Source organism: Melanostigma gelatinosum (genome assembly GCF_949748355.1).
Source record: "Melanostigma gelatinosum genome assembly, chromosome: 7".
NCBI classification, from domain to species: Eukaryota; Metazoa; Chordata; class Actinopteri; order Perciformes; family Zoarcidae; genus Melanostigma; species Melanostigma gelatinosum.
Window position 1 is genome coordinate 22,180,160 of NC_136640.1, and position 18,460 is coordinate 22,198,619.

Consider the following 18,460-nt stretch of genomic DNA (forward strand, 5'->3'; position numbering starts at 1 on the left):
TTGCTATAATCGCACAAAAACTTCTTGTTTTGAATATAACTTTTGTGCTAGCAACGATTGAACGCAGTGTTGAAGTTCCTCATTGTGACCACCGGGGGGCAGTGAACATTGGCGGCACTGAACAGACAGACAGTAGCAAGTCAGTGTTTGGTGTTTACGCTTTTTTTAGACGATAATAAAGACGCCGAAGAGGGTGAAATAGAAACGAAAATATGTTTGAAGAAAAAACACATACTACTTCCATTGTGTGGACAGCATTACAACCACAGATGGTCCTCCTCAAGTACAAGTGAACACACCTGTATTTAATTGACAATGATTTAATATCACATTATCTCGTAATTAGCCTGAATGAGTCATTTAATGTTGGACCTTTTATTTAAAAATGTCAGCTTTTCCTCATATTCTTATTTGAGATGTGCCATTACTATAGTTTCATAATATTTCTTAATGATTATATGAGGTGTGCCCCATTGTTATTAGATGATTGTTTTCTGCTGTTTTATGATTTTCTTTTCATGCTTTATTTGGGTGAATCTTTGTGGGTGTTACAAAGGCTTACTGTGTTCACATGATTTCAGTAAGATTATAGACTTACAGATAGTATTCCTTTAACTGCAGAGACTCGGATGTGGTGCTATCACCTGATCCGGTCTTTCAGCCAGGAGGCCATTGTTCATGACCGGTGTGAAACGAGAGGTCAACTTTGGAACTAGAACGTTTAACGTTTCCTAAAACTAAGTGGTGTTGTTGCCTAAATCTAACTAAGTTGTTTCCTGTGAAGACGGAGTTTATTTTGAGAAGATTGAATGCTTGTAATGAGCGGATGATGCATGTTGCTGGACTTTTGTATGAAATTGCACGAAAAATGAGGAGTGACTTTTTTGTAAGATATGAGGATACGTTGTTAAGAATGACCTAACATATCGAACAATTATAAATACAGGTGTATGTTCACTTCCTTTCCTTCAACCTAAACCAGACCGTCTGTTAAATGTCAATCATGTGAATATGATATGAATGAAGTCGAGACAGCAGCGTGCCGCTCATCAAGATTGTTAAATATTCTTACTAAAGTAATTATTTTAAAGATTTCTTGCATTCATTCTCCCAAAAGAGTAACATCAGGCTGTCAAAAGCAGTGCTCTGCTGCCCTCTCTGGTTTAAGATTTCAAGCCTGTTTTACCTCTGACAACACCCAGCATGTAAATCGACAAAATAACTAAAGCTATCAAATACATGTAGTGGTGTAAAAAGTGCAATATTTGCCTCACTGTAGAAGTACAGTACTTGAATAAAAGTAGTTACTTTCCACCACTGGTACTTGTTATTATAAATGTACTTCATTGGTGCAGTTTTTGGCTATTCTACTCACCGCTGGATGCAGGAGACTACCGCACTACCATCCCTTTATAATGCTAGTGTGTGTAGGATACCAAATATACATCAGATTGTTTAGAATTTAGATTTTTACCCCAACCCCTAATTTCATAAATGACTTTGACAGGATTTAACACTGGACATAGTCATTGATAATGCTCTCTGTGTGAAGGTGACCAGCTGCTGAGCGCCAAGGTCTACTTCGACAATGTGAAGTATGAAGATGCTCTGAAAATCCTTCAGTGTGCGGAGCCGTATAAGGTCAGCTTCCAGCTGAGGAGGACCATCCCTGAACCAGAGGTCTACGTGCGGCCCCGAGTTCCCAGTGTGGAGATCAAAGGTCCCAAAGCCAAGCTGGCCAAAATGGTAATCAAATATATTCTGTATTTCTATGTGCCAAGCAGTCTCTCAACTGAATTGTGTTGTTTTAGATAAAATTGAATTTTCTGTTTGTCATAATCAGACTTTGGTCATTACCATACTGAAAGCCTAAACACTTTTACGGGGTTTTGTTGCAAATTGCAAACTAAATTACTGAATTCCATTTCTTAGAAATAATATAAACATTTAGTCCAACAGTTTACAGCCTCAAATTGAATTTAAAACTTATTCGTAGTTTCCAAATACTTTCAGTCGTTCATTTGATCAAACTTCATGAAGCCAGCACTTCAACAGATAGTACCATACTAAACTTCCAGGCCTTTGACTGACCCTCTTGTTATTTATCTGTGTGTCAGAGTATGAAGGGCAGCAAGCCGTTCAAAGTGAAGAAGAAGAGAGGTGGTCGTTTTGGTCTGAAGAGGCTGAAAGAGAAGCACAGAGAGGAGCTGGTGATAGAGGGAACGCCCCCCAGGCTGGAGATGAGTGACGTAGACGTTGAGTTTTCTCTCCCCAAATTCAAACAGAGGAAGAGTGCGAAGGTTGAAGGAGCAGCAGCAGAAGAAGCAGCCGCCTTGGGGAAGGCAAAGAGTAGGCTCAGGTTGGCCTTGTTTGTGTCCTTTCTGTTTACTTTTCACGTTGAAATGTTCGCAATTAACTGCTGTGCTGACTGAGCAACATGTGAAGAGGTATGTCGAGAAACATTATGATGGTAAAGAATACTATAATACAAGACTTTTACTACCTGTATTTCAAAGGCATTATCTAAAAAATATACATATTTTATAAAGAATTCTTTGCCAGGAATAATTGCTGTATCTTTGTTGTAATGGTTTTTTTTCTTCATCTCTCCCTCTTTTCTTTACATTGTCCTCTCAGGTTTCCCCACATGACAACAAAGGGTTACACTGGAGAAGACAAAGGAGGAAAAGTGGACACAGGACGACTCGAGGGACAGGTGAATATCTCTCCACCTGAGATAACTGGAGCTAAAGTGAAAACCAAAGGAAAAGGACACAAGTTTGGAATCACATTTCCTAAGACCAAACACACAAAGCCAGGCTCAGCATTGGAAACTGGATCTGTAGAGCTGAGCCCTCCAGGTGTGAACACCCAGCTCCCATCAGTGGAGTTCAGTTCGTCTGGTGATAAAAACATGGACATGGAGAAGGGAGGGGTTAAGATGAATGCGCCTGATGTGGAGTTTGCACTCCCTTCAGGAAAAGCTGAGGCATCTTTGCCCGCTGTGAAAGGAAAGGCAGAAATTAAAGCTCCTAAAATCAACATCAAAGGAGGAACTGATGCAGCTGTGGGAAAAGTGGATGTAGACGTAGGCAAAGGAGATACAAAGTTAAGAATGCCAAAGTTAAAACTGCCCAAAGTTAGACTCTCACGTCATTCAGATGAGATAGATGGTGACATCAAGGTAAAATCCAAAGGAATTAAACTGCCTCACGCTGACATAACGCCTCCAAAAGTAGCAATCAAGGGAGGTGGTGAGATTAATCTCCCCGAAGTAAATATCATCAAACCAAAGAAGGAAGTCGATCTCTCAGTAAAAGCTGCATCTATTCAAATGCCTTCTGTTGATATTTCTGTACCAAAAGTTACGGGAAAGTCTGACGTGGAAGTGTCACTCCCAGAGTTTAAAGGAGCTGGGAAGACAGCAATCAAAATGCCTTCCGTGGACATCTCTGTGCCTGATGTTGATTTGGAATTGGACACCAGACACAGAATTCCTGATGAGGTGGAGGGCACTTTCAAAGGGCCCAAAATCTCCATACCGAAGGTTAATATCTCATTGCCAAATATTGGATCATCCAAAATGGATATTGAAGGTCCAAAAGGTGGAGGGAAATTCAATCTACCTTCTGTAGACATCTCTCTCCCAAAGGTGAAACCAGAGGGTGGAGATGTGGATATGGATTATTATGTTGGTGGAGATGGGAAGTTCAAATTGCCTGAGTTTGACATATCTCTTCCAAAGATTAAGTCACCGGAAGGAAAAGTTTATATGAAAGGAGAAGGCTTCAAGTTGCCCAAAGTAGACCTGACGCTTCCCAAAGGCAAAGCAGGAACACCTGATTTTGAAGGAGGAAAATTCCAATTACCATCTTTTGACTATTCTCTCCCTAAAATGAAGACGAGTGAGATGGAGGTCGACATTGAAGGCCCTGATGTGAAAGGTGGTAAATGTGAAATACCCACACTCAACATTTCTCTGCCCAAAGGCAAAATGCAAGGAGACTTTGCGGGACAAGGTGGCAAGTTTAAAATGCCTTCATATGATGTAACTCTTCCAAAAATGAAGTTGCCTGAGGGAGAGGTTGTTTTGGAGGGACCTGAAATCAAAGGTGGGAAGATCAAGATGCCTAATGTTGATATCTCTGTTCCCAGAGGAAACGTAGAGGGAGATTTGAACATTGATGGCAGTGAATTAAAAGGAAGCAAATTTAACATGCCCTCTTTAGACATTTCTCTCCCAAAAATGAAGCTACCTGAAGGAGATGTGAAGTTTCCAAATGTTGACTTTTCACTCCCCAAGGCGAACATAGAGGGCAACATGGAGCTGGAGGGCAGTGGTGGTAGCGGTGCCAAGTTCAAGATGCAAACATTTGACATCTCACTCCCAAAGATAAAAACCAAGGAGGGAGAGATTGATATTGAAGGACCTGAAGTCAAAGGTGGAGCAAAGTTTAACATGCCGTCAGTCGACATCCCTCTTCCTGCTATGAAAACACCAGAGGGGGAGGTAAAAATTGAAGGTCCTGGAGCCAAAGCAGGAAAGCTCCAGATGCCTTCTTTAGATGTGTCACGACCGAAGATCAAATCACTGGGGGGTAACATCGATGTTAAAGCTGAGCTGCCTACAGTTGATATCTCTCTTCCAAAAGGAAAAGCAGAGGGTAAGATAGATATTGAGGGACCCACAGGAAAAGGAGGCAAGTTTAAGCTGCCTTCATTTGATGTATCGCTACCAAAAATGAAGATGCCTGAGGGAAATATTGGCCTTGAGGGACCCTCAATTGATATCGCTCTTCCAAAGGGAAAAGTGGAGGGTGACCTAGAAACTAAAGGTAAAGGAGGGCATTTTCATATGCCCTCAATTGATGTTTCTCTCCCTAAAATGAAATCAAAACGAGGTGACATCAATACCGAGGGACCAGAAATCAAAGGTGGGGAAATTAAAATGCCAACTATTGACATCTCAACCCCTCAAGGGACATTAGAGGGTATCAGTTTCGAAGGTGAAGGGAAAAGAGGCAAATTCAACCTGCCATCTGTAGACATCGCCCTCCCTGCAGTAAAATTCCCTGAAGGAGATGTGAATTTTCAAGGTCCGAAAGTTAAAGGTTTGAAATTTGAAATGCCAAAAATCGACCTCTCGCTTCCTAAAGGAAAATCACAGGGAGACATTGATATTGACATTCACTCTGGAAAATATGGGAATATTGAAATACCCTCGTATGATATTGAACTTCCTACAGGAAAAGTCAAAGGTCCTGAATTTACGGGAGGAAAAATCAACATGCCAGACATTGACCTGTCACTCCCGAAAGGAAAGGCTGACCTTAGTATTGAGGGTCCTGGGGTAAAAGGAGTCAAATTTAAAATAGCGGGAGATGCTGACATTGACAGATGTGGGGGTAAGGGGGGCAAGTTTCACATGCCCTCAGTTGATATCTCTCTTCCTAAAATCAAAGCAAAGGGATTTGATGTTGATATTCAAGCACCTGAAGTCAAAGGTGACATTTCACTCCCTAAAGGAAAAGTTGAGGGTGACCTTAATGTTGAGTATCCTGAAGTGAAGGGGAGCAAATTTAAAATGCCAAAATTGAATGTGTCTTTACCAAAAGTAAGTCTTCCAGAGGGTGATGTAAAAGTAAAAGGCCCAGACATCAAGGGAGGAAAAATCAACCTACCAGACATTGACCTGTCACTTGCCAAAGGAAAGGCTGACCTTAGTATTGAGGGTCCTGAAGTAAAAGGAGGAAAATTCAACATGCCCAAATTTGATGTTTCACTCTCAAAGATGAACCTGCCAGAGGGCAATGTGGAAATACCAACAGTTGATATTTCACTCCCAAAAGGAAAAGTAAAGGGAGACGTTGACATTGAGGGACATGTGGGTAAAGGAGACAAGTTTCATATGCCCTCGGTTGATATATCTCTACCTAAGATAAAAGCAAAAGGAGTTGATGTTGATATTGAAGGACCTGAACTTAAAGGTGACATTTCACTCCCTGTAGGAAAAGTTGAGGGTGACCCTGATATTGAGGGGCTTGAGTTGAAAGGGGGTAAATATAAAATGCCAAAATTTGATGTCGCACTGCCAGAAGTGAGGCTCCCACAGGCGGATGTCAAACTAAAAGGCCCAGACATTAAGGGAGGGAAGATTGAGATGCCAGACATTGATATTTCACTCCCCAAAGGAAAAGCAGGAGGGAAAATTGAAATTGAAGGGCATGCTGGCAAAGGAGGCAAGTTCCATATGCCCTCTGTTGATATCTCTCTTCCTAAGATGAAAGCTAAGGGTCTAGACATAAATATTGAAGGCCCTGGTGTTAAAGGTGGAAAACTAAACATGCCAACACTTGATGTGTCTCTTCCCAAAATAAAATCTCCCGATGTAGATATCAGCCTTGAGGGTCCTGATGTCAAAGGAGGAAAGGTCAACATCCCAACTGTTGACATTTCCCTCCCCAAAGCAAAAGTTGATAAGCCTGAGGTGAAAGGAGGGAAATTCAAAATGCCGAAATTTGATGTCTCTTTACCAAAAGTGAGTCTCCCAAAGGTTGAAGCCAATGTGGAGGGACCAGATATCAAAGGACAAATTGATATGCCTATTATTGAAATGGCACTTCCAAAAGGAAAAGCAGATGTGGATATTGACATCAATGGGCACAGTGGTAAAGGAGACAAGTTTCACATGCCCTCAGTTGATATCTCACTTCCAAAAATCAAAGCAAAAGGAGTTGATGTTAATATTCGAGGACCTGAAGTCAAAGGTGACTTGTCTCGCCCTAATATCAAGGCTCCAAAAGTAGATATCAGCCCTGAAGTTCCTGATGTTAAAGGAGGAAAGTTTAACTTGCCAACTGTTGACATTTCCCTCCCCAAAGGAAAAGTTGAAGGCAACCTCGATGTTCAGTGTCCTGAGGTGAAGGGGGGTAAATTTAAAATGCCAGAATTTGATGTGTCTTTACCAAAAGTGAGTCTATCTGAAGGCGATGTCAGTGCAAAAGGCCCAGACATCAAAGGAGGAAAAATCTACCTACCAGACATTGACCTGTCACTCCCCAAAGGAAAGGCTGATGCTGACCTCAGTATTGAGGGTCCTGAAGTAAAAGGAGGAAGATTTAAAATGCCCAAATTTGACATTTCACTTCCAAAGATGAACCTGCCAGAAGGCAATGTCAGAGTGGAACGACCACAGATGAAGGGAGGAGAGATTGCATTGCCAGCTGTTGACATTTTCGTTCCAGTGGGAAAAGTGGAGGGAGACATCGACATTGAAGGACCTTCTGGAAAGGGAAAATTTGAAGTACCAAAAGTTGACATATCTGGTAAGAAAGGGAGTGGGCTCCAAATGCCAAGTCTTGACATTAATCTCCCCAGATTCGATCTTGACCTCAGCCTTCCCTCTGGGCTGAAAGACAAAAGTCTTAAAGTGGACACCAGTGGTCCTGAAGCATCAGGAGATTTGAAGAGCTTTGGTCTCAAAAGAGATATTAATCCAGCCAAGTTGAAAGTTAAAGATGCAGACATCTGGACAGGTGGTGTAGATGGTCCAGATGCATCCCTCAAACTTCCTTCTGTCAAACTACCGACAGTTGACATCTCAGCTCCAAAAGTGGATCTAGACTTTGGCCTCATCAAACCTAAAGCTGACGATGTGGAATTGGAGCTTCTTAAAGCAGAGGGGGGCAGGCCTTCTTCAGGGGGCAGCTTTGATATACCTGATGTCTCCCTCAAAGTCCCCAGTTTCTCTCTTCCCAGGTTTGGTGGGAAGTCTAAGAGTGGTGATTTGGGAATATCTGGCCCCAAGGGAGATGTTTCCCTCAGCCTGCCACATGTGGAAGGAGAGATTAGGGCACCATCAGTAGAGTTTGATGGGGACGGAAAAGTCAAAGTAAAAAAGACTAAAATAAAAATGCCCTCATTTGGTGTATCCAAAAAGCATGCTGATGTATCTGTGTCTTGTCCTGATGTGGATGTCAAAGCGAAAAAGGGGGAAATTAACATTTCTAAACCGGAAATCAGTGTTGAGAGCTCAGACAAAAAATCCAAATACAAAGTGAAATTCCCCAAGTTTAAAAGATCATCACCAAAAGGGCAACTCCCAGAGGGAGAGGTTGATGCTAAACTGTTGGCAGAAGTGGAAGGGAAGGGTGGCTTTCATGCACCAGATGTCTCTATCAAACTACCAAAGTTCTCCATGTCAGGATTTGGCTCTAAAGAAAAAGATTTAGGTAAGCCAAGTGGTTACCTTGAGTCTAAGACAAAGGTTAAGATGCCCTCTATTGAGCTGTCACTACCAGTGGCTAAAACACCAGAGACTGAGGTTCTTCTCCCCAAAGCAGAGGTTGATGTCTCAGAGGCTGATATCAGAACTTATGAGGGAAACCTCAAAATTCCCAAAATGCCAACAATTGACGTTTCCATTCCCAAAATAGACCTGGATGTGTCCCTGCCAAGAGTAAAGCATGACGCAAAGTTTGATGGACTAGGAGGCAAATTCAAGATGCCTAATATTGACTTGTCCCTTCCTAAAGGAAAACCAGTTAACATTGAAGGTCACATATCTCTGCTCAAAGGAGGTTTTGAAGGTCCAGATGTTGAAATAAAGGGCGGTACAGGAAAACAATTTGAAATTCCGCAAATGAAAATGCCTAAGATCGACATCTCTCTGCCCAAAGCAAACATCGAAGGTCCAGATGTTGAAATGCGGGAAGTCACTGGAGGGAAATTCAAAATTCCTCACATGAAAATGCCCAACATCGAAATCGCTCTGCCCAAAGGAAAAATCGAAGGTCAATATGTTGAAATGGAGGGAGGTACTGGAGGGAAATTCAAAATGCCTCACATGAAAATGCCCAACATTGACATCTCTCTGCCCAAAGGACAGATTGAAGGTCCAGAAATGGAGATCAAAGGAGAAGGTGGAAAATTCAAGATGCCCCATCTCAACATGCCTTCTGTTGATATTTCACTTCCCAAAGGAAAGATTGAAGGTCCAGATGTTGAAATGGAGGGAGGTACTGGAGGGAAATTCAAAATACCTCACATGAAAATGCCCAACATTGATGTCTCTCTTCCCAAAGGAAAGATTGAAGGTCCAGATGTTGAAATGGAGGGAGGTACTGGAGGGAAATTCAAAATGCCTCACATGAAAATGCCCAACATCGATGTCTCTCTTCCCAAAGGAAAGATTGAAGGTCCAGATGTTGAAATGGAGGGAGGTACTGGAGGGAAATTCAAAATGCCTCACATGACAATACCCAACATCGACATCTCTCTACCCAAAGGAAAGATCGAAGGTCCAGATGTTGAAATGGAGGGAGGTACTGGAGGGAAATTCAAAATGCCTCACATGAAAATGCCCAACATCGATGTCTCTCTTCCCAAAGGAAAGGTCGAAGGTCCAGAAATAGGGATCAAAGGAGAAGGTGGAAAATTCAAGATGCCCCATCTCAACATGCCTTCTGTTGATATTTCACTTCCCAAAGGAAAGATCGAAGGTCCAGATGTTGAATTAGAGGGAGGTACCGGAGGGAAATTCAAAATGCCTCATATGAAAATGCCCAACATCGACATCTCTCTACCCAAAGGAAAGATTGAAGGTCCAGAAATGGAGATCAAAGGAGAAGGTGGAAAATTCAAGATGCCCCATCTCAACATGCCTTCTGTTGATATTTCACTTCCCAAAGGAAAGATCGAAGGTCCAGATGTTGAACTGGAGGGAGGTACTGGAGGGAAATTCAAAATGCCTCACATGAAAATGCCCAACATTGACATCTCTCTACCCAAAGGAAAGATTGAAGCTCCAGATGTTGAAATGGAGGGAGGTACTGGAGGGAAATTAAAAATGCCTCACCTGAAAATGCCCGACATCGATGTCTCTCTTCCCAAAGGAAAGGTCGAAGGTCCAGAAATAGGGATCAAAGGAGAAGGTGGAAAATTCAAAATGCCACATTTCAACATGCCTTCTATTTATATTTCACTTCCCAAAGGAAAGCTCGAAGGTCCAGAACTGGAGATCAAAGGAGAAGGTGGAAAATGCAAGATGCCCCATCTCAACATGCCTTCTGTTGATATTTCACTTCCCAAAGGAAAGATCGAAGGTCCAGATGTTGAAATGGAGGGAGGTACTGGAGGGAAATTCAAAATGCCTGACTTGAAAATGCCCAACATCGACATCTCTCTACCCAAAGGAAAGATCGAAGGTCCCGATGTTGACATGGAGGGAGGTATCAGAGGGAAATTCAAAATGCCTCATATGAAAATGCCCAACATCAACATCTCTCTACCCAAAGGGAAGATCGAAGTTCCAGAAATGGAGATCAAAGGAGAAGGCGGAAAATTCAAGATGCCCCATCTCAACATGCCTTCTGTTGATATTTCACTTCCCAAAGGAAAGATCGAAGGTCCAGATGTTGAAATGGAGGGAGGTACTGGAGGGAAATTCAAAATGCCTCACATGAAAATGCCCAACATCGACATCTCTCTACCCAAAGGAAAGATCGAAGGTCCAGATGTTGAAATGGAGGGAGGTACTGGAGGGAAATTCAAAATGCCTCACATGAAAATGCCCGACATCGATGTCTCTCTTCCCAAAGGAAAGATCGAAGGTCCAGAAATAGGGATCAAAGGAGAAGGTGGAAAATTCAGTATGCCACATGTCAACATGCCTTCTATTGATATTTCACTTCCCAAAGGAAAGCTCGAAGGTCCAGAAATGGAGTTCAAAGGAGAAGGTGGAAAATTCAAGATGCCCCATCTCAACATGCCTTCTGTTGATATTTCACTTCCCAAAGGAAAGATCGAAGGTCCAGATGTTGAAATAGAGGGAGGTACTGGAGGGAAATTCAAAATGCCTGACTTGAAAATGCCCAACATCGACATCTCTCTACCCAAAGGAAAGATCGAAGGTCCCGATGTTGACATGGAGGGAGGTACCAGAGGGAAATTCAAAATGCCTCATATGAAAATGCCCAACATCGACATCTCTCTACCCAAAGGGAAAATCGAAGTTCCAGAAATGGAGATCAAAGGAGAAGGCGGAAAATTCAAGCTGCCCCATCTCAACATGCCTTCTGTTGATATTTCACTTCCCAAAGGAAAGATCGAAGGTCCAGATGTTGAAATGGAGGGAGGTACTGGAGGGAAATTCAAAATGCCTCACATGAAAATGCCCAACATCGACATCTCTCTACCCAAAGGAAAGATCGAAGGTCCAGATGTTGAAATGGAGGGAGGTACTGGAGGGAAATTCAAAATGCCTCACATGAAAATGCCCAACATCGACATCTCTCTACCCAAAGGAAAGATCGAAGGTCCAGATGTTGAAATGGAGGGAGGTACTGGAGGGAAATTCAAAATGCCTCACATGAAAATGCCCGACATCGATGTCTCTCTTCCCAAAGGAAAGGTCGAAGGTCCAGAAATAGGGATCAAAGGAGAAGGTGGAAAATTCAGTATGCCACATTTCAACATGCCTTCTATTGATATTTCACTTCCCAAAGGAAAGATCGAAGGTCCAGATGTTGAAATGGAGGGAGGTACTGGAGGGAAATTCAAAATGCCTCACATAAAAATGCCCAACATCGACATCTCTCTACCCAAAGGAAAGATTGAAGGTCCAGAAATGGAGATCAAAGGAGAAGGCAGAAAATTCAAGATGCCCCATCTCAACATGCCTTCTGTTGATATTTCACTTCCCAAAGGAAAGCTCGAATGCCCAGATGTTGAATTAGAAGGAGGTACCGGAGGGAAATTCAAAATGCCTCATATGAAAATGCCCAACATCGACATCTCTCTACCCAAAGGAAAGATTGAAGGTCCAGAAATGGAGATCAAAGGAGAAGGTGGAAAATTCAAGATGCCCCATCTCAACATGCCTTCTGTTGATATTTCACTTCCCAAAGGAAAGATCGAAGGTCCAGATGTTGAAATGGAGGGAGGTACTGGAGGGAAATTCAAAATGCCTCACATTAAAATGCCCAACATCGACATCTCTCTACCCAAAGGAAAGATTGAAGGTCCAGATGTTGAAATGGAGGGAGGTACTGGAGGGAAATTCAAAATGCCTCACATGAAAATGCCCGACATCGATGTCTCTCTTCCCAAAGGAAAGGTCGAAGGTCCAGAAATAGGGATCAAAGGAGAAGGTGGAAAATTCAAAATGCCACATTTCAACATGCCTTCTATTGATATTTCACTTCCCAAAGGAAAGCTCGAAGGTCCAGAAATGGCGATCAAAGGAGAAGGTGGAAAATTCAAGATGCCCCATCTCAACATGCCTTCTGTTGATATTTCACTTCCCAAAGGAAAGATCGAAGGTCCAGATGTTGAAATGGAGGGAGGTACTGGAGGGAAATTCAAAATGCCTGACTTGAAAATGCCCAACATCGACATCTCTCTACCCAAAGGAAAGATCGAAGGTCCCGATGTTGACATGGAGGGAGGTACCAGAGGGAAATTCAAAATGCCTCATATGAAAATGCCCAACATCGACATCTCTCTACCCAAAGGGAAGATCGAAGTTCCAGAAATGGAGATCAAAGGAGAAGGCGGAAAATTCAAGATGCCCCATCTCAACATGCCTTCTGTTGATATTTCACTTCCCAAAGGAAAGATCGAAGGTCCAGATGTTGAAAAGGAGGGAGGTACTGGAGGGAAATTCAAAATGCCTCACATGAAAATGCCCAACATCGACATCTCTCTACCCAAAGGAAAGATCGAAGGTCCAGAAATAGGGATCAAAGGAGAAGGTGGAAAATTCAGTATGCCACATTTCAACATGCCTTCTATTGATATTTCACTTCCCAAAGGAAAGCTCGAAGGTCCAGAAATGGAGATCAAAGGAGAAGGTGGAAAATTCAAGATGCCCCATCTCAACATGCCTTCTGTTGATATTTCACTTCCCAAGGGAAAGATTGAAGGTCCAGAAATGGAGATCAAAGGAGAAGGCGGAAAATTCAAGATGCCCCATCTCAACATGCCTTCTGTTGATATTTCACTTCCCAAAGGAAAGATCGAAGGTCCAGATGTTGAAATGGAGGGAGGTACTGGAGGGAAATTCAAAATGCCTCACATGAAAATGCCCGACATCGATGTCTCTCTTCCCAAAGGAAAGGTCGAAGGTCCAGAAATGGAGATCAAAGGAGAAGGCGGAAAATTCAAGATGCCCCATCTCAACATGCCTTCTGTTGATATTTCACTTCCCAAAGGAAAGATCGAAGGTCCAGATGTTGAAATGGAGGGAGGTACTGGAGGGAAATTCAAAATGCCTCACATGAAAATGCCCGACATCGATGTCTCTCTTCCCAAAGGAAAGGTCAAAGGTCCAGAAATAGGGATCAAAGGAGAAGGTGGAAAATTCAGAATGCCACATTTCAACATGCCTTCTGTTGATATTTCTCATCCCAAAGGAAAGCTTGAAGGTCCAGAAATGGAGATCAAAGGAGAAGGTGGAAAATTCAAGATGCCCCATCTCAACATGCCTTCTGTTGATATTTCACTTCCCAAGGGAAAGATTGAAGGTCCAGAAATGGAGATCAAAGGAGAAGGCGGAAAATTCAAGATGCCCCATCTCAACATGCCTTCTGTTGCTATTTCACTTCCCAAAGGAAAGATCGAAGCTCCAGATGTTGACATGGAGGGAGGTACCGGAGGGAAATTCAAAATGCCTCACATAAAAATGCCCAACATCGACATCTCTCTACCCAAAGGAAAGATTGAAGGTCCAGAAATGGAGATCAAAGGAGAAGGCGGAAAATTCAAGATGCCCCATCTCAACATGCCTTCTATTGATATTTCACTTCCCAAAGGAAAGCTCGAAGGTCCAGAAATGGAGATCAAAGGAGAAGGTGGAAAATTCAAGATGCCCCATCTCAACATGCCTTCTGCTGATATTTCACTTCCCAAAGGAAAGATCGAAGGTCCAGATGTTGACATGGAGGGAGGTACCGGAGGGAAATTCAAAATGCCTCACATAAAAATGCCCAACATCGACATCTCTCTACCCAAAGGAAAGATTGAAGGTCCAGAAATGGAGATCAAAGGAGAAGGCGGAAAATTCAAGATGCCCCATCTCAACATGCCTTCTGTTGCTATTTCACTTCCCAAAGGAAAGATTGAAGCACCAGATGTTGACATGGAGGGAGGTACCGGAGGGAAATTCAAAATGCCTCACATGAAAATGCCCAACATCGACATCTCTCTACCCAAAGGAAAGATCGACGTTCCAGAAATGGAGATCACAGGAGAAGGTGGAAAATTCAAGATGCCCCATCTCAACATGCCTTCTGTTGATATTTCACTTCCCAAAGGAAAGCTCGAAGGTCCAGAAATGGAGATCAAAGGAGAAGGTAGAAAATTCAAGATGCCCCATCTCAACATGCCTTCTGTTGATATTTCACTTCCCAAAGGAAAGATCGAAGGTCCAGATGTTGAAATAGAGGGAGGTACTGGAGGGAAATTCAAAATGCCTCACATAAAAATGCCCAACATCGACATCTCTCTACCCAAAGGAAAGATTGAAGGTCCAGAAATGGAGATCAAAGGAGAAGGCGGAAAATTCAAGATGCCCCATCTCAACATGCCTTCTGTTGCTATTTCACTTCCCAAAGGAAAGATCGAAGCTCCAGATGTTGACATGGAGGGAGGTACCGGAGGGAAATTCAAAATGCCTCACATGAAAATGCCCAACATCGACATCTCTCTACCCAAAGGAAAGATCGACGTTCCAGAAATGGAGATCAAAGGAGAAGGTGGAAAATTCATGATGCCCCATCTCAACATGCCTTCTGTTGATATTTCACTTCCCAAAGGAAAGATTGAAGGTCCAGATGTTGAAATGGAGGGAGGTAATGGAGGGAAATTCAAAATGCCTCACATGAAAATGCCCAACATCGACATCTCTCTACCCAAATTAAAGATCGAAGGTCCGGATGTTGAAATGGAGGGAGGTACTGGAGTGAAATTCAAAATGCCTCACATGAAAATGCCCAACATCGATGTCTCTCTTCCCAAAGGAAAGGTCGAAGGTCCAGAAATAGGGATCAAAGGAGAAGGTGGAAAATTCAAGATGCCCCATCTCAACATGCCTTCTGTTGATATTTCACTTCCCAAAGGAAAGATCGAAGGTCCAGATGTTGACAAGGAGGGAGGTACCGGAGGGAAATTCAAAATGCCTCATGTGAAAATGCCCAACATCGACATCTCTCTACCCAAAGGACAGATTGAAGGTCCAGAAATGGAGATCAAAGGAGAAGGCGGAAAATTCAAGATGCCCCATCTCAACATGCCTTCTGTTGATATTTCACTTCCCAAAGGAAAGATCGAAGGTCCAGATGTTGACATGGAGGGAGGTACCGGAGGGAAATTCAAAATGCCTCATGTGAAAATGCCCAACATCGACATCTCTCTGCCCAAAGGAAAGATCGAAGGTCCAGATGTTGAAATGGAAGGAGGTACTGGAGGGAAATTCAAAATGCCTCACATAAAAATGCTCAAGATCGATGTCTCTCTTCCCAAAGGAAAGGTCGAAGGTCCAGAAATAGGGATCAAAGGAGAAGGTGGAAAATTCAAGATGCCCCATCTCAACATGCCTTTTGTTGATATTTCACTTCCCAAAGGAAAGATTGAAGGTCCAGATGTTGAAATAGAGGGAGGTACCGGAGGACAATTTGAAATGCCTCAAATGAAAATGCCAGATGTGGACATCTCTTTGCCAAAAGGAAAGATCGAAGGTCCAGATGTTGACATGGAGGGAGGTACTGGAGGGAAATTCAAAATGCCTCATGTGAAAATGCCCAACATCGACATCTCTCTGCCCAAAGGAAAGATCGAAGGTCCAGATGTTGAAATGGAGGGAGGTACTGGAGGGAAATTCAAAATGCCTCACATAAAAATGCTCAAGATCGATGTCTCTCTTCCCAAAGGAAAGGTCGAAGGTCCAGAAATAGGGATCAAAGGAGAAGGTGGAAAATTCAAGATGCCCCATCTCAACATGCCTTCTGTTGATATTTCACTTCCCAAAGGAAAGATTGAAGGTCCAGATGTTGAAATAGAGGGAGGTACCGGAGGACAATTTGAAATGCCTCAAATGAAAATGCCAGATGTGGACATCTCTTTGCCAAAAGGAAACATTGAAGGTCCAGATTTTGAAATGGAGGGAGGTACTGGGGGTAAGTTCAAAATGCCTCATTGGAAAATGCCAGATTTTGACATCTCTCTGCCTACAGGAAGACTTGAGGGTCCAGATCTTGAAATAGAGGGAGGTGCAGGAGGAAACTTAAAAATGCCTCACATAAAAATGCCAGATGTTGACATCTGTCTACCCAAAGGAAAATGTGGCGAAACTAAAGAAGCAAAGTTTGAAATGCAGGGAGGCATATCTAAAATGCCACAGATGACAATGCCCTCAGTCGACATTTCACTGCCAAAAGGAAAACCTGAAGTCCCCAAAGTTGAACTGAAGGCTGAAGGAGGAAAGTTCAAGATGCCAAAAGTGGACATATCGCTTCCTAAAGGAAAACCTTCAATCAAAGGTCCAGAGGTAGAGATTAAGGCAGATGGTGGACAGTTCAAGATACCTAATTTCGACATATCTATCCCTAAAGGAAAAGCAAATATTGATATACCAGAAGAGAAAATGGAGGCAGAGGGAGGAACAATCAAATTGTCATCTATCAAGATGCCAAAAGTTGATATTTCACTACCTAAAGGTAAAAGTAAAGATATTGAAGCACCTGCTATAGAAATGGATGTCACAGGAGGAAAGTTCAAAGGTCCACATATTAAACTTCCAAAGGGAAGTATATCACTGCAGAAGAGTAAATCAGGTGAAGCAGAGATTAACTTACCAACCATTGAGGCAAGAGGGAAAATAAAAGTGCCACAAGTCACATCACCAGAACTGGACATTGATTTGACACAAAGTATACCTAAACAAGACACAGGGGCACATGGGGAAGCTGATTTGCATGTAGATGGAGAGCACAAAGGTCTGAAACTCAAGATGCCAACAATAGATATCAAAGTTCCAAAAGGAGACCTGGAGCTTGATATAGGACTTCATAGAGGAGAGGGCAAAAAGGACAGGAAAAAAGTTGAACTACCTGACTTGGATCTCAACACAGCAGGAACCAGCAGCAAAGTAAAGGGGCCAAAAGTCATGGGAACAAAATTCAGGATTGGAATGCCAAAAAAGAAAACTGGCAGAGATGTAACAGCAGAAGCGAAAATTTGCAAAAAGTGTGGTGATGAGGAGTTAGGTGGTCAGGTCAAACACAGATGCAAGGGTAAAGAAAGATTTGAGTATGAAGTTGAAGTTGAAACCCACAACGGACATGAAGAGAACAAAGATCGTATTAACATACCAGTGCCAGAGGTTACATTACCAAGTGTTAGTCTGAAAACCAAACAAGGTTCAGCTGACTTAGGAACAGAAGGAGAGAGTGGCCCCTTGTCATCCAAAGCAGAAATCAAAGTTCCCAGGATTCCAGACATAGAGTTTGATATAGGTACATCACAATATGAAGATGAGGACAAAACAGAAAAGGGCAAGAAAATCAAAATCCCTAAATTTGGTGTTCCATTACCCTCCATCTCCTCTCCTGAGGGAAGAATGAATATATATGGGCAAGAAATCCAGTATGAGGGCCCTAAATTGCCCAAAGTAAAGAAAGCTGTCTTCGTCTTAGTAAATCCTTCACAGGCAGATGGGCCCAGTGCATGCACAGGCCGTCTAGAAGAGAAGACAACAGTTGAGGCTGAAAAAGAGGACATCAAAGTGAAGATGCCCAAAATCAAAATGAAGCAGAGTTTTGATAAATCAGCCGTATCATTTTCTCCTGGCAAATCTGGATCATTTGATGTCAGTCTAAAGGGCGAAGGTTCAAGTTCAAGTCTCAATGGTGAAAAAGATGCAAGTCCTCACAAGGGCTCAAAGGACAATAAAGGGACATTCAGTGGCAAAATCCAACTTCCAAAAGTGGAGTTAACTTCTCCATATGGTAAGATGGCTGCAGTGGGGAAGGATTCGTCGCCGGGAGAAATGGAAGACAGTAAAGGACTTAAAGTAACATCAGGCAAGATGGCCTTTGCTGGTTGTAGTGAGGAGCTCTCGAAGGATGTGGTATCATCTCATGCCAGAACAGATATGCTGGACAGGGACAGCTCAGAGTCCCCGGCTAGTTTTACCATGGAGTTCAGCTCAGCAAAGGTCAAGGCTTGGAGTGAGGTCGAGAGCCAAAGCAGGGAGTCTGAAGAAAGAGAGTCTTCCCCCTGGTTCAAGGTCCCTAAGTTTACCCTGAAGCCACACTCCACAGGTAAGAATAATGGAAACAACAAACTGACATGACAAAACATTTGAAAAATTTGACATGGACTTTTACAAAAAGGTTGATGCTGTTAAAGTCAAACATGTTTTATCACGTAGTGGTTAAAAAGGAGTCTTGAGACTTGATTACTT

The 18,460-nt window shown here is 42.7% G+C and overlaps 1 protein-coding gene across 4 annotated transcripts in view; it reads left to right on the top strand.

The window, feature by feature from the left end:
• prx (periaxin) overlaps positions 1-18,460 on the top strand; it is a 38,328-nt gene that overhangs the window by 16,611 nt on the left and 3,257 nt on the right. Inside the window, exons 6-9 of one of the 4 annotated variants that reach the window (XM_079272278.1) lie at positions 1,553-1,746; positions 2,118-2,359; positions 2,638-14,525; positions 14,826-18,317. In XM_079272278.1, coding sequence (XP_079128404.1) covers positions 1,553-1,746; positions 2,118-2,359; positions 2,638-14,525; positions 14,826-18,317 — 15,816 coding nt within the window. Of the gene's footprint in view, positions 1-1,552; positions 1,747-2,117; positions 2,360-2,637; positions 18,318-18,460 lie in introns of all 4 variants that reach the window. The other 3 variants (XM_079272277.1, XM_079272279.1, XM_079272276.1) reach the window with 3 other exon arrangements.